General features: G+C 44.7%; 1 protein-coding gene across 3 annotated transcripts; it reads right to left on the bottom strand.

Moving 5' to 3' along the window:
• Window positions 1–2510: 2510 nt before the first annotated feature.
• On the bottom strand, window positions 2511–16080 carry ABHD4 (abhydrolase domain containing 4, N-acyl phospholipase B). Of its 3 annotated transcripts, none has more exons than XM_063089605.1 (7): window positions 15999–16080; window positions 12494–12582; window positions 10494–10866; window positions 10179–10333; window positions 8257–8368; window positions 5393–5579; window positions 2511–4509 (listed from the first exon to the last, which is right to left on the bottom strand). In XM_063089605.1, exons 1-7 carry the CDS (start codon window positions 16058–16060, stop codon window positions 4420–4422), a joined length of 1068 nt encoding a protein of 355 aa, XP_062945675.1. In that variant the 5' UTR covers window positions 16061–16080; the 3' UTR covers window positions 2511–4419. The 3 variants fall into 3 exon arrangements, with proteins under 3 accessions (XP_062945675.1, XP_062945676.1, XP_062945677.1); XM_063089606.1 differs by having other exon boundaries at window positions 15886–16048; XM_063089607.1 differs by lacking the exon at window positions 12494–12582 and having other exon boundaries at window positions 15999–16068.
• Window positions 16081–26500: the final 10420 nt, after the last annotated feature.

Raw genomic sequence — 26500 nt, 5'->3', positions numbered from 1 at the left:
GCCAACAATTAGCAAGGTGAGGTCTGCAGATCTCCCAACCCATTAGCAGAATCACCAACCAAGAGGGCCAGCCTGTGGCTCACTTGGGAGAGTGTGGTGCTGATAACACCAAGGCCACGGGTTCGGATCCCTATATAGGGATGGCCGGTTGCTCACTTGGAAGAGTGTGGTGCTGACAACACCAAGTCAAAGGTTAAGATCCCCTTACCGGCCATCTTTAAAAAAAAAAAAAAAAAAAGAATCACCAACCAAGGAAATGGAGTCTTCTGAGTTGGGAAAAAGGACTCTGTGCACCTGCTGGCATCAATGAATCCTCTTTAGTACTTCATAACGAGTTATCTTCACGATCGTGTCAGGCTGGGATTTTCCTCCTCTACCCTGGTAAGGAGTGATATTTAGTATGATGGTGACAAAGACCTTTCTATCATGATAATGCTGAACTTTCGCTATGAAAAACAGTCAACATTAGCAAGAGAAGAGATGGTTTACCTTGATATATTTCACCAGGATGGGGTTGGGACTGACCCTCAAAATCTTAAGTGTCTTGCTTGCTTCTGCAAGATAGACCAGGACCCTTCAGGAATACAAAAGAGAGAGGGAGACCAGAGAGAAAGGACCCTCCAGACCCCTCCAAGGAAGACTCTGTATGAACTGAAAGGTCACATGACGAGAAAAGTAATGTTTTGCACCATTCATTGGACATTGTGTTTGTTATCAGCTCATAGCAAGCAAGATTGTTTTCTATCTGGTCATGAACTGCACCTGCAGTTGTGGGCTTACAGGGTGATGTCTCAGATAGGACAGAGGTATTTATCAAGATTTTACCCCCCTTTTGGCAATGAAACCAGACTGCATTTTTTAGCACAGATATTTTGGTGTCCGTCCCGAGGAGGAAGTTAAATTTAGCACATTTCCTGCTAGTGAACAGTGCAGCACCTCTGGGTCTTAAGTTGTGTCACATTCTTTTATGTCTATTTGTGGGATCTCTCCTTGTAAACTGCTAGACCTTTGAGGAGCCTGAGTTTATGGCTTGTCACCATAAATCCTTATAGCCCACCAGGAATGGTGCCAACTGGATTGTATCTTCATAGTGATTTCTTGTTCCCAGCCCTGGGAATGTTGGGAATGACTCCTCAGATGGAGTGTATGTGTGCTGGAATGTGTCCATGCTCATGAGCTTAATAATGTAAATGGCATTCTGTGTAACCTTCCTCAGACTCTTCTTGCACCTGCTCCTGAGAAATATGTTTGCATTGTGTTGGGTTTGGGAAAATCGGATCAGCCCCAGCTCCACCTGGCACCAATTTGGGTCATTCTAGCAAGTTGTGCAGCCTCCCAGAGAGAAGTGATTCTGGAGCAAGCAGGATGAACTTTCAAGGCCCATAGGCCCTACTTCTGGGTCAAGTGTCAGAGACACAGGGTCCCTTAGACTAGCGCCTACAGACCCGGGGCATCAGAATCTCCTAGGGAATGTGTTTAAATGCAGATTTCATGGTTAGACTCCATCCAAGTTTCAGCACATTCTTCAAGAGGGTGGTAGCATCACTCAGTGTTGACATTAAATCTTTTTTAATGTTACCTCCTAAACATCTCTTGCATCTTTTTTCTCTCTGTGTCCACCAGCCACTAGTCAAGTCCAAACCATCAGCATCTCTGGCCTGGACCACTGCAGTAGCCTCAAAGTTCTCCTGCAGGGAGGGCCTTATCCCTCTCCAGTCTGTGCACCACAGAGCAGCCAGAGTGGCTGTGCCAACCTCAATCTGATTCTGTCATACTCCACCCCACAATATGACTCTCACCCAACTCATGTCTTTCTAGGATGAACACAATGTGGCTAGAGAGTCTGTGTGAGGTCCCTACCGACCTCCCCAGACATCTCCCAGCCACCCTCACTGCTAATAGCCTTTGCAGTTGCTTTTCTCTCCTGAGTTGCTGTTCTCTTCCTTCCTTCCCTTTAACTGTCCTACCTTCAGGCTCGGCTGTCATCACTTCTGCAGGAGGCTTTCCCAACCTCTCATGGGCAGCATTTTCCAGATGCAATTTTACATTGATTTACATAATTTGATTAAGTGCATTTCTCCAAATAGAGTAGAATTTCCCATAAAGGCAGGGACCATATGCTTCTTCACTGTTGTAGCCCTAGTGCTTGGCATGTAGTAAGCTCTAAATACCTGCCTTCTTCTCCATACCAGAGTTCTGTCCATTTGTTCATCCATTCACTCATCCTTATGTATGTAGTATTGTGGGTCTTTTTTTTGGCCGCTAGCTGGTATAGGGATTGAACCCTGGACCTTACGGGCTGTTTAGAGCTTTGAATTTCTGGGCCTAACTGGTGCCAGCCAACACAGAGCAGGCACTGTTGGTAATGATTTGAATACTTTGTGAAGACTTTGTATACATTTCTCACTTCCCTTGGCTTGATCAAACATTTATTGAACATGAACTATATGCCAGACATGTCCCTTGTCCTTACACAGCTTATGGTCTATGAGGGAAAGATAGACATTAAATAAGTAACCACAAGTTTATGAGTTTTACAAAAGGGGTAGTTGGTGTGCCATGGAGACACAGAACAGGGGGTCCAAGTCTAATCTGAGGGGTCAGGGGAGGATTCTCTGCATAAGGAGTATTTGAGCTGAGACTCAGAGGATGAGTAGGATTAGAGCAGGCTGCAGGGAGTGGTACCCATGCAGGCCCACCTGTGCATAGGAAGTGGTGCATGTAATGGGCTGCAGGAAGACCCAGTGCTGCCTAATTCTCCTTCTTCTCCAGTGAATCGGGGCTTGGACCACCCACATTCTGGATCTCAACTCCTCATCAGTCACGAGTGGGTTGGCTGCAATGGCCTGTGCTGACGTGGACTCTGGTCTGGGTCCAGAGGGCCAGAGATGGAGTGGTGTGTAAGCAGCAACCCCTCAGGGCTCCCTCCTCTGACTCGGGCATCACTTGGGCTGTTGTGAATTCAGTACCACCTAGCACTTGTCAGAGCAACACTGAATGTCATCACTGCTAGCAGCTTTTACTAATTTTTTATTAATATAGAAAACGAGCCCAAGGCAGTTTGACCAGTAGTACAAAGCACCAGGAGTTAATACTATTCTGGTGAGAGCATTGGCTTTACAAAATGCAGGAACAGGTAGAGCTGCCCTGGTTTGGGGCTAGGCCCAGCCTACTGCCCAGAACCTGAGAGCAGCACCTGGACCCAGCCCCTGGGAGAGGGCTGATAGGTAGGTGGGGGGCAGGATGAGCTGGAGGCCATGGGGACAGATGGCAGGGATAGAGGGTCAGGCAGTGGGAACCATCATGTGGCTGATGACAGGGGACTGTTGGCTTGAGGCTTCCCATTGGACCATGGGAAAGGGCTCATGGAGGGCCTCAGCTCTGTAGGCAGGTAAAAAAATATGGATACTAGTGGGCATGGAGAATCCAGACCTGGCCCTGGGGTTGAAGGGCCTATTCCCCCACTCTCCACCAGGGGCCACCTTTGCTCTATACTATATATGGGGCTTCAGGGCCCAAGGCACAGAGGGAGGCTCAGAGGCCTCCCAGTTGGTAGGAAAAGGGGGCAAGTAAGGAAGCACTTGAATGTTCCCAGCTTAGGCAGCCAGGACTGAGACACAGGGAAGGACTACAGCACCCCTGCACAATGGGGCTAGAATGTGGGGCAGGGATGGGCCTCAGCTGGTGACCAGGACTAACCTCATGGCAATGGAGCCTGCCTCGAACCTTGGCAAATCAAGGCTGCAATAGCACTGAGTGTCAGTGGACTGGGTTCTAGACTTAGCTCTGCTGTAACTCATATCACACAGAGCTGTGTTACCATGGGCCAGCCATGTCCTGCCCTGCCCTGTTCCCTCATCTGTCAATGAAGGCTTTCAGGTCATAGAAGGGACCTGCAGGTGAAGGGAGCTCTAGGACCTGCTCTTAGTAGTTAAGTGAGGACTGGTCCCAATCAGAATCTGGATGGAACTGGCACGGGATGAGGGTGCGGGTGATGGAGAAGATGTTCTTGCACGGAACCTAACCCCATAAACACTCCAAAGCTAGGAAAGGCTGCTGGGAGCCCTCCTTTGCCTGGAGGAAGGAAAGGCTGCACAGGGAGAGATGTGGCTCGGTGCAATCCCTTCACCACCACTCGGGGAACACTTGGCATGGAGAGAATGGGGGGCACTGTGCATCCCTTCATGTTCTTCCCCTGGGTGGGGGGCTCAAGGCCTCTTCTGGCTTCTGCCTCTAGCCCTTAGTGTGGACTCAGGAGTGATTTTTTTTCACTGTGGTCCTGTCCTGGGGACAGCCCAAGACTCTGCCTGGCTGGCACATGTTAGCTGGTGAGGGAAGGATACAGGGGGTGCGTGAGTGGACAGAGAGGCGAGAGTCACTCGCTGGCTTCCTCCTCTTCCTCTGTCTAGAGAGAGCAGCTCAGTCGACCGAGTCGCAGATCTCCTCCACCACAGCGTTGAAGATGTGGGGCTGGTCGGCATAGACATGGTGCGATGCACCCTCAATCTCCTGTGGAGAGAGGACCCGCGGTGGGGGATGGCCCTTTGTTCCTGGCACTAGAAAGCTGTCGCACCATTTCTTTTCCCCTTAGATGAGCTTGCCTGTCTTCCACGAGCTCGTATCAGAAATAAGGCTTCACCTTTCTCCCAGGATCGCAGTACTTTCCTTTGGGAGGCAATGAATCCCAATATCCCGTTCTACTTCTGTGGCTATTCACTGTCTCTTTCTTTCCATGTCAGGCCCACCACCAATCTGCTCACTTCATCCAGAGTAAACCAGGGCCCGTGGGGGCACCCAGCCTAAGGGAAGGCAGAAGCGTGGCGCGACGGCTTCGCAGCAGCCTCTACTACTCGTCCACTGTTCATAGCGCTGGTGTGGGGAGGAGTTACGGGGGGCTAAAGGGGCAGCCTGTGCCTGGCTACTGGATGAGAACCTGCCTTTTAGCTGAACTGGAATACTCAGAAGTGGGAAACCCCTAATTATGAAACAACAAAGGGAGCCAAAACTTTCACAAGCACTGCCCTCTCTCAATCTGTCCATTCCTCTTTTCTCACTGACTTTGATTACCTTCTCTACCCCAAGGGTGACAGTTGAGTGACTGAGAGTCAGTCAATGTGCTGGCATTCACTTCACAGCATTTCTTCTTTGGGGTGGGTGGGGAAGGAGCGATTGGCAGGTGCAGGGATCCAAACCCATGACCTTGGTGTTATAAGGCTGCGCTTTAACCAATAAGTTATTACTTTCCCCCCCTTTTTTTGGTCTGCTGGCCAGTATGGGGATCTGAATCCTTGACCTTGGTGTTTTAACACTACTGTAACCAATGGAGCTAACTGGCCAGCCCACTTCACAGCATTTCTAGCTCAACTCCCACTCCTGGGGTGGCCCAACATACCAAGTCTCGGACATAGGAATCCGGCCGCTGCATCTTCACCTTTTTCCCTGTGCTGGTGTCTATCCAGGTGTTGGCCCCATAGATCATGGTGATGGGCACGTCTTTTCGAATCAAATGAATTCGCTCCAACATAGGGCGCCGTGCCCAGCCGAAGGACTCCATCATGGCTTTGAATGCTGTCTCACCACTAACAGAAGCAAAACAGGGTGAGGCAATTAATAGAATAAACCTTTCAGCAGAAAATGTCAACTTGTTGGTTTCCTCAGAGGCTGGGGCAGTTATCTTAGTCATTTTTGTATTCCTCTCAAAGCTCAGCATGGGGCTCGTTAAATATTGGTAAGAGCAGGAGATGACCCAGCTGGCTGGTTAGCTCACTTGCTTATAGCACGATACTGACAACACCAAGGTCAAGGGTTCAGATCCCTGAACCAGCCAGCCACCAAAAAATAAGAAAAGAGTAGAAGATGACTAAATCTCCAGAGGTCTCCTATGACAGAAGAAGGTTAGGAGGGACACACTTGTGAAAAACCCCATGGCACTGAGAACTGTCCAAGAGTGAAATGGGTTAATATTTATTCAACAAATGCTTGTGTCACACTCTGGGCTGGGGGATGGAACATATGAACAAGACAGATGAGGTGTCTGCCCTCCTGGAGCTCACATTTTAGCTCATACTTTAGGGAGGCAGATAATAAATAACAAATTATATGATTAATTATTTCACTTAAAATTTTCCAAGAATGATGAAAAGGTGGTAGAGTGCTATGAGAACACAGATTGGAGGCTTAGCCTACTGAGGGAAGAGGGAGAGGGTCAAAGAGTTCTTTTAGGGTGAATTCTGAACAGCAAGTACTATAGTAGTAAAAAGGCTTCCTGAGAAGACTCTGGAATTAAAAATCAGTCTTATGAGAACCAGGGAAGCAGCAGTTTCTGCTAAGCAAGAAGGAACAAATGCCAATATAATTGCTTCACTCCCTGGTCATCTTCTTAGATAGAACTAACTGAGGCCGTATCATGACGTGTCTGCAAGGCTGGGACAGTCCACTTTCTGGGCTGGTCTGTAGCTTTTGCAGTAGGTAGGGAGGCTCAGGACACTGCCACCTCCCAGGCTCCACTTGTTTAGTATAACTATCCCAGTCTCCATCACATCACTCCCCTGTGATGAAGGGAAGCTTGATTTGTGCCCAAGCCACCAGAAACTGAGAAGTTTTCCTCAAGACATCACAGCACAGTGGAAAAATCATGGGCTTTGGAGCTGGGTAGACATAAATTTAAATCCTGGCTATTTTTTCTCAGCAAGTTGTGTAACCAGAGTATACTTTAATTTTCTCATTTACAAATTGGAGAGAATTATACCTCCTTTATTAGGTCATCACTAGGAAGATGAAAATATATACAAAACCCCTCAGTTTTGGTACCTCCCAAACATTTTTCCCTTAGCCAGATGTTATGTTTTTTAAGGGAATTGATGAGTTACCATAAGCTTGTCAGGGTTACAACTCAGAAGAACTCTGGGGGCTATAAAATTGAGTAATGGTGTTTGGGGGTAAGGGAACTGGTTATCACTAATGTCATCTTTGCTTCTTCCAGGACATGAATGAGCTGCAAGATTATGTAATCTGTGATTTAAATTGGGAGGCCACTGTGCAAAACTAGGTTTGGGATGGGGGAGGTTCTGAGGAAAGGGCTAGGGTTGGACCACTGGTGGCCAATTTGGGTATGAGATTATCACTGAGCCCATGGGGGCCAAGAGGAAATCTGAGAGCAGGAGGTGAGGGGTACCAGACCATGGGGGCCAAGAGGAAAGCTGAGAGCAGGAGGTGAGGGGTACCAGATTTGACTGTTCAGCTGAGAGTTTCTATATTCCTGTTTCACCAGGGCCCTTCAATTAGCTGAGCTCACGTGGAATGTTGTTTAGACAGCTCCCACACTCCCAAAAGCTGCCTGGATTTGAGGCTGATACTCAGACAGCATTGCTGAAATGCTTTGGGTTCATGGTGGGCAACTTGGGCAGGCCTGCAAAGAGGCAGGCAGTGACCTTGGCTCCCCTGAAGCTCAGGGTGAGGCCTCCACAGAGGCGGTGCCACCAACATGGCCTCATGGTATCAGCCACTCACAGGGAACTGCTTAAGGGGAAGATTACCTCCCTGACTCTGCCCTGGCTGTCAAAGTTGCCAAGACTGCAGATCGGCAGGCTTATGGGGCCTGCTGTGTAAGTGACCAGCCACACAGAGGAACTTTTCAAGGTTCCGGGGACACCCCTAAATCTCTAAAAGATGCAAAGAAATTTCTGTCTCAATGGTAGGTTATTTCAAAGTGGACATAATTAAATTTTAAAATGCATACTCTTCACTGAGAAATTCTATTTGTAGGAATGTATTCTATACATACAGTCACATGTGCAAAGGAGTATGTGCAAGGAGGTCTTCTGAAGCAATGTCACTTGATACCTTAGACTGGAAATAATAAAGAAATTTGGGGACTGCAGGTCTGGGACAGAAGAATTCTTCCTTTCTTTTCCTTTTTCAAAGTACCATGTTTGTATCACTTACAGTTAAAAAAAAAAAGATCTTTTAAAATGTTTTCCAGATCCTTGCCCATCAGGCCAACTACGTATCACTAGGGAAGATGGAAGGCTTTCCTCTAGAGACAAGCAGCATTAATTAGTGATTAATTAATCTGTCATCTTCTGTATCCCTTTGTGCATATTCCTGGGGAACTCTCTGGAAATGATCAAGTCTGCTTGTGCCTGTGTTCCCCTATGTCACAGCTTTGTGGAAGAAGAAATAAAGCACAGAATTCAACCAGCCAGAGTTTTACCTCCAAACTGTGCACCTGGAGCTGGCCCCAGGAGCTGCCCTCACCTGGGATTCTGCGCATTGCAGTGATAGATATACTCTGATATGGTATCATCTTCAAAGAAGTCTGCAAACTTGCGCTTGAAATCTGGCCGGAATCGTTGCACTAGGCCAGGCCCTGGGAGGGGATAGAAAAACACAGGGTGGCTAGTTTAGGTGAGTGGGTGGCGGGAGGGGGAGAGACAAGAATTAACAGCTTTAATGAAACGTTATTTCTCCTAAGGCTTTGTTTGCCACATACATTTAACATTACAGTGGCAGAAAGAGTGTGGGAATCTACTGGGAAGCTCCAGATGGCTTCAAATGATAAGAGTTAGTTTGTCACCAAAGAATTTAGAGACAGTCTAACATCACTGAGAAACCAGGTTATTTTCAGCCCAATGAAGTTCGAAGATCTTCTCTTGCAAGGATCACAAGCCCCACAGGAGTCTATGATTGAGATGCCTTTCTTTTATAGTTTGAGCTATGTTCTCTTTCTCCCTGAGACCCTTATGGTCTTTTAATCTTCTCAAGGTAGCAGGTGAAATTGGACCACCTCCCAAGAGCCCTGTCATTTTCAGGCCCGTAATAGAATATGTGAGAGATGAGCTTAACACTGGCGGCTCAGACTCAGGGCACTGTGTTTTAGAACAATCTGTTCTTTTCACCTTTTTTTGTTTGTTTGTTTTATCTTTCATCTTTTTTTAATGCTACACATACAAGCAGTAGGGCACCCAAAACAGGCTGTACATGTTGGGCCTAAAGAAGAACTTCTTATCTGTCTTTTGTGAGAAGCAAGGGGGTGAGAGGGAGGTGAGAATTGGTCAGTGAGGTGCTCGAGGTTATCCATGGCCCTGGCCTCCCTCCTGGCACAGTCCTCTATGGCTGCCAGCCAACCACTCCAACCATAACAGCTCTGATGTCCACACATGAACCTGGCCAGATGCAAGGCCAGGAAAGAGGACAGTGGTTAGAGCAGGCTTCTCCTTGGTACAGGAGTGTAGAGTTTGCTGGAGCCCACAATGCTGGCAGTTCTGAGAAGGTCAGCTTTGGGCCCACTTACTCTCCTTTGGCACCTGTATCTCTTGCTAGCCTTTCTTTCTTCCAGAACTCCTGAATCTATGCCTTCTACTCAAATGTTCATTTTTCCCTTTATCCAGGGTCATTCTGTTTTTCTTGAAGGGCCTAGAGAGGTAACTCTTATTTAGCCATTAGCAGTTAACTCATAATAACTGACTATTGAACATTACTATATAAACATATGCCACCAATGTTTTCCATAAAGGGAAACTGCTTTTCACTTAATCAGAGTAAAAAGCTCCCCAGAGGGGAAGGGTGCTGACAGTGTGAAGTCAGAAGGCCAGAGCTACTGATAATGTTTACTATGGCTAGCTCCTTGTCTACCTCCTTCCCTCCCTTGTAGCCACAGAATTTGCTAACAGCTTCTAAGTGCCAGGCCATAAAAGGCAGATGAAGATGTGGTGCTTGCCTGGAGCAGGGCATGGTTCAGAGGAGCTTGCCTGCTACTGTTATATTGGAGGCTCTGGTTCTGACCCCTCCCTGCTGCAGGTGCCAGGGATCCAGTGGTGGTTACTGCGCCAGAATCGCCAACAGGTTGTCATAAAAACTCACACATGTAGTATAGAAAGAGTTACCTCACTCCTCCCTCCTCTCTGGGAGTCTAGCCAAGGCAGGGGGTAGCTTAGCTGTTCTGCTTCATCTGTTTCTTGCATACGAAAGATTTTCCATATGGATAAAGGGGGAAAGAAGAACCTTCTGCAACCTCAAACAAAGAAATCTGGTCCAGATTAAAGACTGTAAATAATAATGCTAGGCCCATTCCCACTTTTCATGAATAACCAGGGATGGTGGGAATCCAGATGCAGTGGGGTTTTAAGAATGGGAAAGCCTTGGTTTAAGGAGAGTTTCTTCATCTGCAGGCAACTCACCCCAGGGCCCAGCTACTCGAAGAACAGCCAGTGGATTGGAACGCCCTAAGACAGATGCTACGGCCTTGACCCAGGTTGGGGGTGCACGGATCTCACTGGGATCAGTCGGTCGGAGGGGAAAGCCCCACGGGTCCACCAGGATGAGGTGTTTAACTCTACATTAAGGGAGGAGAAAGGAGAAGACACATTGTATTTGCTTGGAGGTACCATAGTCCTTAAATTGCCTGGGAAGGAGGAAACTATTGGAAACAAATACTGCAAAGTTCCCAGCAAGGCAAGGAGTTAGGTCATGAGGGAGGGGTGGCTCCTCATTACCTTTCAGGGTACTTAATGGAGTAAGAAGTGGCCAAGAATCCTCCCAGACTGTGCCCTAGGAGGATCATGCTGGGGATCTCCATGGTCTCCCGCCACGTCTCTATTGAGGTCACAAACTCGTCCTCAGCCCCCTCTGGGTCCCTTGGGAATGTGGGCCTCGAGCTTCGCCCAAAGCCAAGCAGGTCGAAGGTATGCAGTGTGCGGCGGGCACTCAGTGAGTCCATGTTGAGAATCCAGAGGCCCACACCACCCCCGAAGCCGTGCACCATCACCAGTGGGGTGCGGTCCTTCTGCTCAGGGCTCACGGTCACTGTCCAGATCTTGTTCTGGTTGGGAAGGGACACATATCGGGCCAGGAACTTGTTCTGGAGACCTGAGGAGGGGAGAATCCCGGGATAAATCAACAATACTGTTTCCTGATAGTGTCATCATTTTGCCTGAACTACTGCTCCAGATTCTCTTCGTTCCCATGCCCTTCCCAAACTCCCTCACCTCTTGCCTTTCACAACCATCTGACCACTGGCAAAGACTTGTTCCTTGACCAAACCTCAGACAAGCTCCTTTGAGCCCTCTTTTACACCAAGCCTCAGCCTGTTTTCACCTGCCTATCCCAGTCTTAGCAACAACCCTGCTAAGTCGGGTTAGCAAGAATTCCCTCACTCTTTATATCTGATCAAGTTCCTCATCCCCTACCTTTGATGTACAAGTCCTTGACCTTCCTTCAGCAAGAATCCTAAGCTAGTTTAGCAAGAACTCTCCTTATCCTTGATGCCTTCTCTTAGTAATTTTCCATCTGCTGAACCCTTACCCTGCTCCTTGGTCATAAATCTCTACTTGTCCTTATTGTATTACGAGTTGAGCCCAGTCTCTCTCCCTATGGCAATAATCTTCCTTATCAATTTAATAAGTGTCAGAATAATTTTTTCTTTAAACACTACACACCCTAAAGAATTCAACTCCTAGCACAATTTGTAGACCACTTAGTTCGTAGTAATGAGACCATCTTATTCCTTGAGGTTATTTGCCCAGCTCCCTTTGGGCAAAGGGTGGCGTGACACCACTAACCCCGCAGAATCTTTGCACCCATCACTTCTGAACCTGTGTGTGCTTCAGTCTTGACAGGTGGACAGAACTGTCCTCACTGACGGTATCTGGGAGGGTAGCTTCTGACTGGGTTCCAGCCAGGTGGAAGGGATGATGGGTGTGGACTGAGTGTTGGGCTTATTCCTGCTAGATGTGGGGCAGAGCTTGCTCTGCTGGTGTGATAGCAGTCACATGATGGAGTTGTCTGGGTGTTGCAGCCTGGATCCTGGACAGAGGCTTGAAAGCTGTGGCTGCTCTGTGGCTGTACTTATTACTCAGACCCATAAGAGAGGGGGTAGCCATGGTTGGAACAGTGGTGGCAAGGTGGGGAAGATCATATGGGAAATATGGAGAGATGTGGTCCAAGGATCTTGTTTGAACCCGTGGCTGCTGCTGCTCCTAGGATACCCTGCCCCAACATGACACCATCCATAATAGCCAGTCTGTGCAAATCCCAAACTACTGTAGTACACAGATGAGTGGTGGGCCAAAACTGGATAGAACACAGGGCTAGTAATATTAGAGAATGTAGGACTGCTGGTTCTCAGGTAGCAAAGTGGCAAATCTAAGAAGTGCTTATGTGTTTAGAAGAGAGAGGGAGAAAAGGAAGAGGAGAGGAATGGGGGAGAAAGGAGAGAGGGGAGAATATATGTGTGTGTGTGTTAACACACATTAGTACACAGTTTGAAGTGAAGTTGTAGGATGTGGCAGGAACTAGCATATGGCTAGGGAGAAGTTGAGAAACCACTATCATAAAATATGGAGTCCTCTGTGTGAATCTCTTCCCTTAAATCACTAACATCCCTTGCTTCCACCCCAAGCACTGTAATCAGGAATCAGTAGGCTTGGTGTGCCTGGCTCTGGACAGATCCTACATTCTTTTTGGGCCTCCTAAGGAAGCTGTCCCTTCTACTTACACTGGAGGATCCTGGCTTCCACATTCTTTAGCTGAGACATGGAAGTGGGGCGCCAAGTGGGCAGCCAGCTACTCAGCCAGCCTTGAGGCCTGGGATGAGGAGACACAAGACATTCATTGGCAACATTGGAAAGGAAACATTGAAGCTCTCAGCCTTGCTGACAGTTACAAAAGAGTTATCAGCGTGCAGGGTGTTCCCCAGCCTCAGGAGATCTGCCCACTATTGCTGTCAGCAATTCTCTAGCTGCCTGCTAGACTGTTACTCTTCTCTGGCAAATGGCTATTAACAACATGCCTCTTGTTTCAATAGATATTCAGAATATCATATGTATAATACTTTACAATGTACAAATTCTTTCACATTTATTATCTCATTTGAGCTTTACAACTACCCTTTGTTACCCATTATCATAATTTATGTTTGAGGAGATTAAAAGGGGAGAAAAAGCAACTTTTAACTAATGTTTCAGTTATACTTGGCCATCCCTAGGACTAACTGTTCCTCTAGGTTAGGACAGGAAAATTTCCATGCCACCTGTCCTCCTGGCAGGGCACTGACATTTGTATGTGCCCTCTTCCAAGCCCCTACAAGTGTGGGGCATTGTGTTAGTGTGCAATTGAGCTCTCAGTTGAGGTAATCAGTTGAGGTGATCGATCAGTCCAACCCAGAACACAGACATGGGACAGGCAGGGAGCAGGAGGTGGGAGACCTGGGTTCTAGTCCCACTATGGTTCAGTGACAGGACAGGTTGCCTTTGTCCTTGTTTTCTAGATTGTAAAATGAATGGAAAGCTTACCTATGTCCTCACCTCCCATGGCATGCAGTAAAACAGTTAAGACAACTCATCCTGCTTTATCTTCCATACCCAGTGACTTTAAGTCATTGAAGGTGAAAGTGAAAAGTGTCAGCTTTGAAATAAAAAACTCCTGGATCTGAATCACAGCACTATCATTGATGAGCAGAATGGCTCTGGCCTGTTAAGTCACCTGTCTCTGAGCATCTAGAAATGTAAGGAAACTTGTAAGGTGACCAGCAACTAGATGCTCAATAAATGAGCTTTTATTATTCTCTTTCCATCTCGTATATTTCTCTTTTCTTGACCTCTGCCTGAGTGAAGGGGGTTACAAGGCTGACACCAACAGCTAGAGGAAGGGCCTATGAACATCAGCATAGTCAAAGCAGGGGCGTTCTGTGGTAGAATGAAGGAAACCATTACATAACCCCCTCGGCACACACTGGGCATCCTGATTACATCATCTGAAGCACAAAATTTTAGATTAGGATGTTTCCTTAGCAATCATGTAGTCTAGCTTCTAAACCAGATCTCAAATACAGGTTTCTCAGTACTTCCTCCTTGGACCTTCTAGCCTCAGCTTTTCAAGGCCATACATGAATACTCTCAGTTTATAAACACATTTTCACACTTGTCTCTGTTTTCTGAAGGGAGGAGTGATTTAAAGTTAGAAGACCAGAGTTCTAATCCTAGCAGTGCCATGTACCAGCAACATGACTGTGGGCACATTATTTAGCCTTGTCAGAGTTTCCTCATCTTTAAAAGGGAGGTAATAATAGTTTCTACTTCATAGGGTTGTTATAAGGATTAAATGAGTCAATGCAGGGCCGACGCCGTGGCGCACTTGGGAGAGTGCGGCGCTGGGAGCGCAGCAGTGCTCCCGCCGCGGGTTCGAGATCCTACATAAGGATGGCCGGTGCGCTCACTTGGCTGAGCGCGGTGCGGCTGGTCACAAAAAAGACAAAAAAAAAAAAAAAAAAAAAAAAGAGTCAATGCAACTAAAACACAGAATAGAATAGAATAATACCTAGCACTAGCTAAAGTCCCAATTCGTTTTCCCCAGCTAAATCATAAGCTGTCTAAATTACTAGTGTTTTCCAAGTAGCAACTCTCAATGAGAAAAACGGCTTGCCGTTGGGAGTGGTACATCAATGGTTTTAGCCAGTGAGAGTTGTCAGTCTCAATCACTCAAATCCTAGGGAGACTGAGAACCCATTTAACACTCTACTGAAATTCTTTCTAGGCTTAAAGCCTGGGGAACAAGACCACAGAATTTTGCCTGTTCTTAAGACAAAGTTGATAAACTTTCCCTCCACATCATAGAAACCGTGACAAGTCCGATCAAGACATCTGGAACCCACATTGTCCTGTGACTGCCCAAAGCAGAGCTCAGGAGAAATGCTGTCCCATGAATAACAACATAGGCTACTCAGAAGATACTGCTTAGGGGGAGCTTTAGTTTACCTTTCTTCTTCACCAGAAATGTTCCAGGTAAAGCACTGGGAATAGTGCCTAGCACACTGTATCTGCTCAGTACTAGGGAGGTAAGGGCTGGGGTGGGAAATTGAGGCCAGGAGCACAGAAGCCACTTAGCCATGAACTGAGCCTGGCCAGAGTGGTCTCCTCCATCCTGATGTGGTGAAGAAGGGGTTCTGTGCTGGGACAGAATCCTGTTCTAGATCTCTGTGATTTGGGGCATGTCTCCTAATTTTTATGGGCACTGGCTTCTTCATTTGTGAAAAGGTGCTGAACTACCTGCATCTCTTCAAGCACTAGAATTCTGTTCCCCTAAGTCATTTTAGGAATTGTAAATTTCCTCTTGGAAAAGTCATCTTAGAAAGCAACTCCCCTGGGCATTTCCTTCAAGCCCAGGAAGCTATTTATTATTGTCATAAAGTTAATTATTTTTGCAGGCTGCCAGTTCTGCAGGTCTGAAAAGGTGTAATACCAGGTGGAGGAAAGGCCCTGTCCCGGGCCTAGTCTTGGCTGGGAGCTGAGTCATTCTTCTGGAGGCAAATTTTCCTTGCCCATATCAGACTGTGAACTCTTGTCACACCACCTACAGGTGGCATCCCAAACCTGATGCCCTTGAGAGAGTGGTCATAAACCCCAATAGCTCTAATTCTGAAACCACTGCATTAAGGATGTCGTTATGGTAACTTAAAGCATTATCAACTAGGGTCGCAAGCGGCTGCGTGTCTCGGTGGGCGATAGTTAAACTTGCAAACCCATTACTCCATACCAATCCCAGAGCGGTGGAGACCTCTCCCTTCTTCCCACGCCTTCTCCTTGCTGGGCTAAGGGAGGCTCCTTCCACACCCACGACTACCACTCCGGGGCAAGTCGAGACGAGCGCACCCGGCTGCTACCCCGCACCGGCGTCGCACAAGCTTGCTTTAGGAGGATCTCACACATCACCACCGGATCTAATCCCTGAGTACAGGAGAATGAGGGGCAATCGCGAAGCCTGACGTGGAAAGGCGGAACCACCGAGCTGCAGGCCAGCTCATCTACCATCGCTCCTCAGGCTCTGCCGCCGCCTCTTCTGGGCAAAAGCAAAGCAAGCAAACGCACCCCCCAGCCCTGCCTGGAAGCCGACCTGAACGAGGAAAGGCGAGAAGGTGTCTAAAACTCTTCCTCAGCCAGACAGTCCCAGGATCATGGCCCAGAGAGAGAGAGAGAGAGAGAAAGAGAGAGACAGGATTAACTCACTGCTGCTCCAGATCATCAGCCATAGTAAACAAGCCCTGCCGGGTCGAGCTGAGCCAGTCCATCCCTCCGCCTGACGCCAGCACCAGCTGACCCAGGAAAGTATCGGAGACCAGAGGGGCGCGGCCGGCGCCTCCTCCTGCAGAGAGGCGGGGCCCCCAGCCGCCGGGGCGGGCGCCGAGCGCGGGTGCAGGCGCGGCTGAGCCGGCGCCGCGACGGGTTGGCCTGAGCTAGCGGGGCCGGTCTTGCTGTGTTTTCCATTACCGGCCTGTGTCCGGGCAGAGGTGTCTCGGGGGGGACGGGGGAGGGGGGACTTACAAAATAGGACAGTAATCCTGGTCACACGTTTGGGGGACAGTGAAGGAGATAGGTAGGACTAAAAAATCCGAGTCCTGAGGGTGGCCGGTTAGCTCACTTGGGAGAGCGTGGTGCTAATACCGCGGTCAAGGGTTCGACAGAATGAATGAATGAATGAATGAATGAATGAATGAATACATACATACATACATACATACATACATACATACATACATACATACATACATACCCGAGTCCTGCTCGCCCACACACACTGTTTGGGCTTCCTAGTATAACTCCCTCCCTCTGAATCCTCTTCTTGTTGGTGTTCCTTCTAATGCTTAAGATGTTTTAAGATGTGTGCTGAGCCCACACCATTGATTGAATGCTCCTACAAAGGGCCTGCCTGCCAGGTTTCAAAAGGAAGAAACAGTTCACCTAGTTAAATTTGAATTTCAGATAAGCGCAAGTGATTTTTTAGAATTAGTATGTCCCGTGCACTATTTGGGACATAAGCGGGCATCCTGCACTTTATCTGGCAACTCTAAACCTATGTGACGTCTGCTGCCAAGATAGGCACATCTCTGCTCTGGGCATGAGTGTGGCCCCAACCTAGTTTCTAGGGAAAATGTAGCTCAACCCCAGGTCCCTCTTACTTTGGAGGATTCCCCAACCTCCCCGCCAGGAGAGGCAGTTGAAGGATTAACCTACGCAGCTGGGTCTGCCTTAGGTATGTGCGTGCGAGGACATGGGAGGTGAGGTGTCTGGCTTACCTCAGAGGTCCTGAGTGCACTGGCTTGCTCAGCAGAGGAGCCAAATCTTGAGGCTGGCTGCAGAATTTACTTGAACTGGTAAACAGGGCCTGATTTCCCTGGAGCTGTCAGATTTTAGATCTGACTAAAACTAGACTGGGGTGTGATAGAGGATGGGAGGTAGTATGGTGGAGCGGAGGGGTTTACCAAGGTTTTTTTTCTTTAGTTATCCTGCAAGAACCAGGAGATTATGAGATTTCTTCTTTCTTGTAACAAGTGTTAAACTGATCATTATAATAAAGACTTAAAGTTTAAGAGAACTTGCATTTATAGAGTTTAGGATTTAGGCATTTTCAAGATATGGGATAGGTACTGTAGTAGAGATATGAGGAGTATTCAAAAATTCATGGAAAGATGCATATTCTTTTGATTCCATTTCTCCACAAACTTTTGAAGTACCCTGGTAGCAGAGGACTTGTCTCTTTCATTCATTCTTTTAATAAGGCACAGTGATGCTAAACTTCAGTGTGCATGAGAATCACATGGAGGGCTTGCTAAAAATTCAGATTTCCAATCCCTACCTCCTGTGATTCTAATTCAGTTGGTTTGGCTTTATGCTGGAGAGCTGCATTTTTAGATGCTGGTGCTCAATAAGCCTCATTGGTTAATTAGAAGCATAGATTCTGGGCTCAGAAGTCTGGATTCTTGGCTTTGCCACTGATCCATTGCATGCCCTCAGGCAAGTTATTTAGTGTCTCTTAATTTCTTTCTCTGGCTTGTGTCTTGTGAGTATTAACCAAGATAATTCAAATAAACATTTAGTACACTTATTTATGCTAAAGATGTTACTTATTGTTATTAATATTATTCAAAGACAAGCATTATATTAGGAACTAAGAATGCAATTATTGTTATTGGTGATGGCAGGGAGGCACTGAGCTCCTGGCTGAGGCTTGCCAACATCTTGTTACCAAAGATTTGTCACCAAAATCTTGTTTATTTGCTGTCTGCCCCAAATAAAAACAACCCAAAACTCAAATGTTGGTGAAAATGGAAGTCAGCTTTTAATCAGGAATACTGGTGACCTGAGGAGAGATGTTAGGCTAACCCATCTCCAGTAAACCTGAAGGAGAATGGCCAGATTAAAGCCCTCTCAAATACTCAGATTTAACTGAAGGGTTTTTAAAAAGGGGGTTCAGGGAATGGAATGTGGGAAGTGAAAAGCAGGAGGGAGGGGGACATGAGCTGTTGGGGCTCTGTTCAAGGAGCCAGGTGCAAGTTCTTGCCAAGGCTCCATGTGGTTTCTGTTCTCGTCCTTGATGTTATTATCTTTAGGGTCCTGCTTCGCAGTGGAGTCAGCATAGCTTTATTGATGTCTTCCTTGGTTTCTCAGGGTCTGGATAGTATGTGTTGTAAGAACCCAAATGCCCCAAGGGATCACACCGAGGGATGTAAGAACCCAAATGCCCCAAGGGATCACACCCTGATCACATAAGTCCTTCTTGGCCACACCCTATCATGGCGCTGGTTGCCCTCTAAGTAGGGATTGTATTTTAAGCCAATCAGCCTTCCCTAGAAGCCCTATATATATGTGTGTGTGCTGCCTAATAAACGAGCTCTCTCTGGTGGATCGTCAACTGGTGTCGACTCATCCTTTCATTTGGTGCCGAAACCCGGGACGGAGCTTCTCTCGAGTGGCGACACTTTTCGGTTCGCAGTGGCAACACCTTCCAAGTCGCCCCTCGGGAACTCCATCCCGCCAGGACCGGCCTCCCTCCCACCCCTCACCATTGACGGTCCACCTTCGTCCATTCTTTTCGGAGCTGGCTCCTTCCACTCACCACTGGCTCATCATTAGGTAAGCCCCCTTTCATAAAGGGCACCAGCCCTTTTTCAGGCTACCACAGGGAGTCTAGATTGTCCGGTAGCCCCTAACGCCCATACCCCACCCCACCACGGTCTTCACAACCACCATAAATTCCCAAACTATAACAGGTTTCAAAGCCCTGGTAAACTTTTACTTTCATTTTTGGAGGTTAAAATCCCCATTCTGTTCTCTCCTTCACCCTCCTGTCCACCACTCTCTTCTCTCCACTTCCCGGGTCCAGGACCCAACCAGAAAATCCTGGCGCTAGGTTCCTTCAGGCACCAGGTTCCTTCAGGCACCAGGCTTTTGCCCTAGAGAAGTGGAGGTCTGAGTGACGACCCACACCTCCCTTCTCTCCTCCTGGTTCGTACCTGAACCTGCCGGGACTGACATGACCTACTGGGGACGCCCTCTAGGATCCCACCTTTCCCAACCGGCCGAAGGATCTGTCTTATCACTATTCTCTGTCCGATTTCTGTCTAAATTCCCATTAAGAGACCAGAATGGGCGCTTCCTCCTCCTCCCTAGGGGACTCCGGATATTGAGCCCAAACTCCTCACCAAATTCTGCACACAAGATTGGCGTTATTATCCTCTAGATAATCAGAACACATGGCTCCTGAGAGCACACTAGATCCTAACATTCTACAAGACCTCTTTAACTACCGCCAGCACCTAAAAGAATGGAAGGAGATCCCCTACATCGAAGCTTTCCGCCTCTTGGCTCAGAACCCCGCCCTCTGCTCCTCCTGTGCTCCCTCTCAAGTCCTTTTAGCCTGTAAACCCTCTTCACAGTCACCCCTCGATTCTTCCACCTTCGACCCTGCTGATGAACCCCCACCCGATAGATCATTATTTGGTTTCAAATGGGTGTCATTGCCTTTTGAATGAATGAACAAGGTGTGAGTGACTCTTAGACTAAATACATGAACTGAGTGGAATAGCTCTAAAGTTGCTCTGTTCAATGGTAGCCACTTCCCATATGTGGCTATGTAGATTTATTTATTTTTATTTTTTGGACAGAATTAAAAAAAAATCTTAACATTTACTTGTACATATTTGTGGGGGTACACTGTTTGGTTTAATACATGCATATACTGCACAACGATTCACTTAGGGTAGATAGTATAGTTTTGTATTTGTTAGTCTACTTAATTTTTAAAAATTTAAAAAGTTTTTTATTTTTTTAAAATTCTTTTTATAATTCTTTTCCATTAGTCCACTTTAGATTTAAATCAATAAAAACCAAATAAAATTTCCTTAGTCACACTAGCTGTATTTCAAGAGCTCGATAACCACGTGTGTCTAGTGACTATCATACAGAACAGTGCAGAGACATTTTTATCATCACAGAAAATTCCACTGAAAAGTATTGTTCAGGCACTGGTGATTTCAGCCCCATGTTGTGTTGACTGTTGTGCCCTGAGAAAGGACAATATGGTGCAAGGGAGGCGGCAAGATTGAGGCTTTTTAAAAAAATTGAAACAGTTGATTGTACATATTGGTGGGGTACAGAACAGAATATCAATACCTGTGTGCAATATGTGATGCTTAAATCAGGATAATTAGTATGTCCAACATTATACAATGTAACCGTTTTTTGTGGCCCTTTAACAATTCCTCCCTTCCCACCTCCAGTAACCTCAGTTCTATTCTGTCCTTTTGAAAGTTCAACATATTACTGTAATTATTGTATCCTTCTTTCTTTTTTTTTGTTAATTTATTTGTTTATTTTTTAGCTCCCACTTATGAGTGAGGACAATCAGTATTTCTCTTTCCATGCTTGGGCTTATTTCACTTAACATCATTTTCTCTAAGTCATCCATGTTGCTGCAAATGGCAGTATTTCATTCTTTGTTATGGCAGAGTTTCCATGGTGTAGATATACCACGTTTTCCTTATCTGGTCATCCAACAATGGACATTTAGGCTGGTTCCAACTCTTGGCTATTGTAAATAGAGCTGCAACAAACCTGGGAGTGCAAGTATCCCTTCAACATGATGATTTCAATTCCTTTGAGAATACACCCAGCAGTGGAATTCCTGGATCATATGGTAGTGTTATTGGTAGTTGTTTGAGGAAACTTCATACTGTTTTCCATAATGGCTGCACCAATTTACAGTCCCACCAACACTGCAGGAGGGTTCCCCTTTCTCTGCATCCTTGCCAGCATTTGTTGTTCTCTGTCTTTTTGGTAATAGCCAGTCTAACTGGGGTGAGATGACATCTCGTGGTTTTGACTTGCATTTTCCTGATGCGTAGTGATGCTGAGCATGTTTTCATGTGTCTGTTGACCATTTGTATATCTTCCTTTGAGAAATGCCTATTCAGCACCTTTGCCTCTTAATAGGGTTATTTGTTTTTTTTACTGTTAAGTAGTTTGAGTTCCTTGTATATTCTGTGTATTAATCCTTTGTTGGATGCATAGTTTGCAAATATTTTCTCCCACTCTGTAGGTTGTCTTTTTGCTTTGTTAATTGTTTCTTTTGTTGTACAGAAGCTTTTTAGTTTGACATAGTCCCATTTGTTTATTTTTCCTTTTGTTGCCTGTGCTTTTGGGGTCATATTCGTAAAGTCTTTGCCTTGTCCTATTACCTGAAGTGTTTCCCTAGGCTTTCATTTAGGAGTTTTATAGTTTAAGGTCTTACACTTAAGTCTTTAATACATTTTGAGTTGAATTTGGTATTTGATGAGAGGTATGGCCCTAGTTTCATTCTTCTGCATATGGATGTCCAGTTTTCCCAGCACCATTTATTGAAGATACAGTCTTTTCCGACAAGGTATGTTTGTGGTGGCGTGGTCAAAGATCAGTTGCCTGTAAGTATGTGGATTGATTTCTGGGCTGTTATTCTGTTCCATTGGTCCAAGTGTCTGTTGATATGCCAGTACCATGCTGTTTTGGTTACTATAGCTTTGTAGTATAATTTGAAGTCAGGTAGTGTAATGCCTTTGGCTTTATTTTTTTGCTCAAGATTGCTTTGGCTATTCAGGATCTTTTGTTGTTCCTTATAAATGATAGAATTGTTTTTGCTATTTCTTTGAAGAATGTCATTGGTATTTTGATGCGGACTGCATTGAATCTGTAGATTGCTTTGGGTGGTATGAACATTTTCACAATGTTTATTCTTCCAATCCAAGAGCATGGAAAGTCTTTCCATCTTTTTGTGTCCTCTTTAGTTTCTTTCAGCAGTGATTTGTAGTTTTCGTTGTAGTGATTTTTCACCTCCTTCGTTAAATTGATCCATAGGTATTTTATTATTTTTTTGGTGACTATTATAAGTGGCCTAGCTTTCTTGATTTCTTTTTCCACTAGTTCATTTTTTGGAATATAAAAATGCTACTGATTTTTGTGTGTTGATTTTGCATACTGCAACTTTACTGAAATAGTTTATCAACTTTAAGAATTTTTTTTGTAGAGTCTTTAGGCTTTTCTATATATAGGATTGTGTCATCTGCAAAAAGGGACAATTTGACTTTGTATTTTCCAATCTGGATGCCCTTATGCCTTCCTCTTATCTAATTGCTCTGGCTAATACTCAGAACATCCCAATGATCTAGGTATTGTTATTTCCATTTTATAGAAAAGGAAATTGAGGCTGACAGACTAAATAACTTGTCCTGGATTAGACGACTAATAAACTGCAGAATCAAGTTTCAAACCCAGGTTTGTCCAGCTCTAGAACTTGCACTCTTATCCACTAGTCTCGACTTGCATATTTACATATATTAATATTATGATTTAAACTAATTGAAACCAACACTAGTATTAGCAATTTCATATTGACAAATCAGTTAAACATGTTTCTGTGATTAAAAATTCATAAACTGAATACAGAACAAGACTTTTGTTATGGGTAAATGTGTCCCCCAATGCTTCATGTACTGGAACTTAATCCCCACTGTAACAGTGTTAAGAGGGTGAGAAATCTTATTATGTTAATTGAAAGGTGAGGCCTTGAAGAAGTGATTAGATTGTGAAGACTATGCCCTTGTGAATTGATTGACCCATTCATGGAGTAATGAGTATGCTTCTGATGCCTTTAAAAGGAGACCAACTGAGAGGCTTAGTATTCTTTCTCTTGCTCAGCTGTTCTCACCAAGTGATACTTTGCATTTCTGTGTAAGGCCACCACCACGAAGGCCCTTACCACATATGTTCTGTGAACTTTGAGCTTCCCAGTCTCCAATACTTTTTGCAATAAATATTTACAAATTACCCAGTTTCAGGTTTTTCTGTTATAAGCAGCAGAAATGGAATAACACAATATTTTCTTGCTGTTTTAAGCAGTCGAGAAAAGCTTTAGTTAATTACACTGGTCTCAGGAAGGATGCATTTAATGAATCAATTTGGTGTTTTTCATCTCTTTTTCATTCCTGTGAGAGTTCCAGTAGAGATGTTAATGATGATAGTTGACATGGAACAAAGGCAGACAAAACAGGGGAGAAACTGCTGGAGTGAGTCTGGCTGATGAAAAAGACTGCCCCCCCCCCGCCCCCAAGGAATCCACTCCTGAATGATTAAAAAAGCATCATCCTAGCCTGCAAAGTTTGAAGTTGAATACTTGTGAGGAAGCTACCATCCTACTTGCTGATGAGATAGGAGAAAGGTTCCACTTGTTAGAGAAACTGATGTCCTGCCATATTATATTGAAATAGGAACCAACTTGGTTATCCACTCTTTTTTTTTTTCTTTTCAGCAGCATAAGAGGGCTTAGGCTGAATTTAAGTTCATATAGCAGTGCAAATCTCTGTGGGTGTGAATACGAATCTATCTCTTCAAATAGATTGTAAAGCTTTCTGAGATCATAGATTATTTCTCTTCTTTCCAGAACTTAAGCAAGGCTTTGCTTCCCACGGATAATATATTTGTTGTTGATTATAGAGTTTCTAGCCTGTCGACTGAAATTAAGATTATTGAGGCAGAAATAATTTTGTAAAGTTTATTGGGAGCCAAATGTGAGGATCAACCTGGCAGACACCATCAAACATAGAATCAGAGAAATGCCCCAAAGTTTATTACATATAACAAAGGCTTTACAGGCAGGAAGGGCTGAAGAAAGCAGAAACAAAGAACAAAAAGCAAAGGAACCAAGGGCTGCAGCCCCCTCCACTTGGAAGCAGGCAACAGAGAGTGCCTGGAGTCCTGGGAAAAGAGCAGAGGGCAGTACTCCCCACTCAAAAGCAGGCAAAAGATCTTGCCCCAAACACCACTTCTGTACAGATGGCCCACCACAACCACCATGACAGCCACAGCTGCTGCAAAAGCCACTCAACACCACACGAGCAGCCACAGCCATTGTGCTGGCAGCCTGCTAGACACTCGACTGCACTGACATAAGGAGAGTCATGAGTGGAGAGTGGAAGAAGAGAACGTCTCTCTCTCAAAGCCCACTCCAGAGTAATAGAAGAAGCAACTACTCTACCATATGACCAGACATCAATGTAGAGACACTAGAAATTTGAAAACCCAAGGAAATATGACACCACCAAAGAATACAGTAATTCTCCAGTACCAGACCCTATAGAGCAAGAAACCATTGAAATGACTGAGAAAGGATCCCAAACAACACTCTTAAGGAAATGCACTGAGATACGAGAAGACTCAGTTACACAACATAATGAGATGAGAAAAAAAAAAAAAATCCAGTATAAAGGAGGAAATTTATGAAGAGATCGATACCTTAAAAAAGAATGTTGCAGAACTCACGGAACTGAAAGATTCACTCAACAAAATAAAAAACACAACCAATAGCTTAAGCAGCAGGCTAGAACAAGCAGATGAGAGAATTTCTGATCTTTAAGATAGTCTTTTTGAAATAACCCAAGCAGACAAAAAAAAAAAAAGGAAAAAAGAATTTTAAAAACTGAAGAAATTCTAAGAGAACTAGCAGAAAACTTTAAGTGCACAAACATTTGAATTATGGTGTTCCAAAACGGGAGGAGAAAGGAAAGTCATGAAAAACCTATTCAATGAGGGCCGGCCTGTGGCTCACTTGGGAGAGTGTGGTGCTGACAACACCAACTCAAGTGTTAAGATCCCCTTCCTGGTCATATTTTTTTTTTTTTTTTTTTTTTTTTTTAAAAGAAAAACGTATTCAATGAAATAATAACAGAAAACTTCCCAGGTATAGGGAGAGACATGGACCTTCAGATCCAGTATGCTCAAAGATCCCCAGAGAGATTCAACTGACAAAGATCCTCTCTAAGACACATTATAGTCAAACTGGCACAGCTCAAAGACAAAGAGAGAATCTTAAAAGAAGCAAGAAAAAATCATCAAGTCACTTATAAGGGAGCCCCTATCAGACTAACAGCATACTTCTCAACACAAACTCTACAGGCCAGAAGTAAATGGGATGATATATTCAAAATACTAAAAGAAAAAAACTTCCAGCCAAGAATGCTATACCCAGCAAGGCTATCCTTCAGAAACGAGGGAAAATAGTGTATTTTCCAAACAAACAACAACTGCAGGAGTTCACCACCACATGACCAACCCTACAATAAATCCTCAAGGAAGTCCTGCATCTGGAATCTGAAAAACGATAATCACTATCACGAATACACAAGAAAGAATAAAACCCATTGGGAGAACAAAAATGCAAGTGAGAAAGAGAAAGAAACTAAATCTTACCACCACAAAATGCCATAGTGAGAATGTAATAATGTCCCTACTTTATTTCTGATTTTAGTAATTTCGGTCTTCTCTCTTTTTTCTTGGCCAATCTAGATAAAGGTTTGCAAATTTTGTTGATTTTTTTTTTTTAAAGAATCAACTTTTGGTTTTGTTGATTTTTTCTATTGTTTTAAAATTCCCTATTTCATATATTTCTGTCATAATGTTTTTTATTTCCTAGTTATATTTGGTTTTGGTTTAGTTTGCTCTACTTTTGCTATTTTCTTAAGGTAGAAGTTTACGTTACTGTTTTGAGATTTTTCTTATTTTTAATAGAGGTCTTCACAAGTATAAATTTTCCTCTAAGCACTGCATGAGCTTTGCATCTTATAAATTTTGATATGTTACACTTTGATGTTTATCTCAAAGTACTCTCTAATTTCCCTGTGATTTTTCTTTTTACCCAGTGTTTATTTAGGGGAGTGTTATTCAATTTCCACACATTTGTAAGTTTTCTAAATTTTCTTCTGTTATTGTGGTCAGAGAACATAGTTTCTATTTTTTTTTTTAAAGGAAAAATTTAAACGAACAAACAAAACAAGTTAATGGAAAGATTTCCATTATCTTTCAATTCTATTTTTCCACGAACTTTTTGAAGTGCCCTTGTGTTTATGTTGTTTTATTTATTTTTCAATGCAATTATGTCGCTTATCTTAAGTATTTAATTTCTGTTCTTGATTTCTTTTTACTAAGCAGACTTGTTGATTTGCTTAGAAATTAATTTGCCTTTGAAAAGTTTATTCATCTTCCTCTGCTGAAATTAATTTGATATTTGCATGCTTTTGGAAAACTTTAGAGGGCTATTTCAAATAATTGTAGAGATTATAAAATGAAGCATGCAAATTTCAATGTTTTACATCCCCAGTTTTTGTGAAAATTTGAAGCCCTTCTTTCTACAGAATATTTTGTTATTC

This window comes from Cynocephalus volans, chromosome 3 (assembly GCF_027409185.1).
Source record: "Cynocephalus volans isolate mCynVol1 chromosome 3, mCynVol1.pri, whole genome shotgun sequence".
NCBI classification, from domain to species: Eukaryota; Metazoa; Chordata; class Mammalia; order Dermoptera; family Cynocephalidae; genus Cynocephalus; species Cynocephalus volans.
This window is presented reverse-complemented; position numbering and strand designations above follow the sequence as displayed.

What these genes read in the sequence shown, in the direction of transcription:
- ABHD4 (XM_063089605.1), bottom strand. Translation starts at nt 16,060, where the DNA reads ATGGACTGGCTCAGCTCGACCCGGCAGGGCTTGTTTACTATGGCTGAT. An exon ending in TCGAGTAGCTGGGCCCTGGG is followed by an intron (nt 8,369 to 10,178) that starts GTGAGTTGCCTG and finishes ATCCCCTCCCAG; the next exon opens with GGCCTGGCCTAGTGCAACGA. An exon ending in ATTCCTATGTCCGAGACTTG is followed by an intron (nt 4,510 to 5,392) that starts GTATGTTGGGCC and finishes CTCTCTCCACAG; the next exon opens with GAGATTGAGGGTGCATCGCA.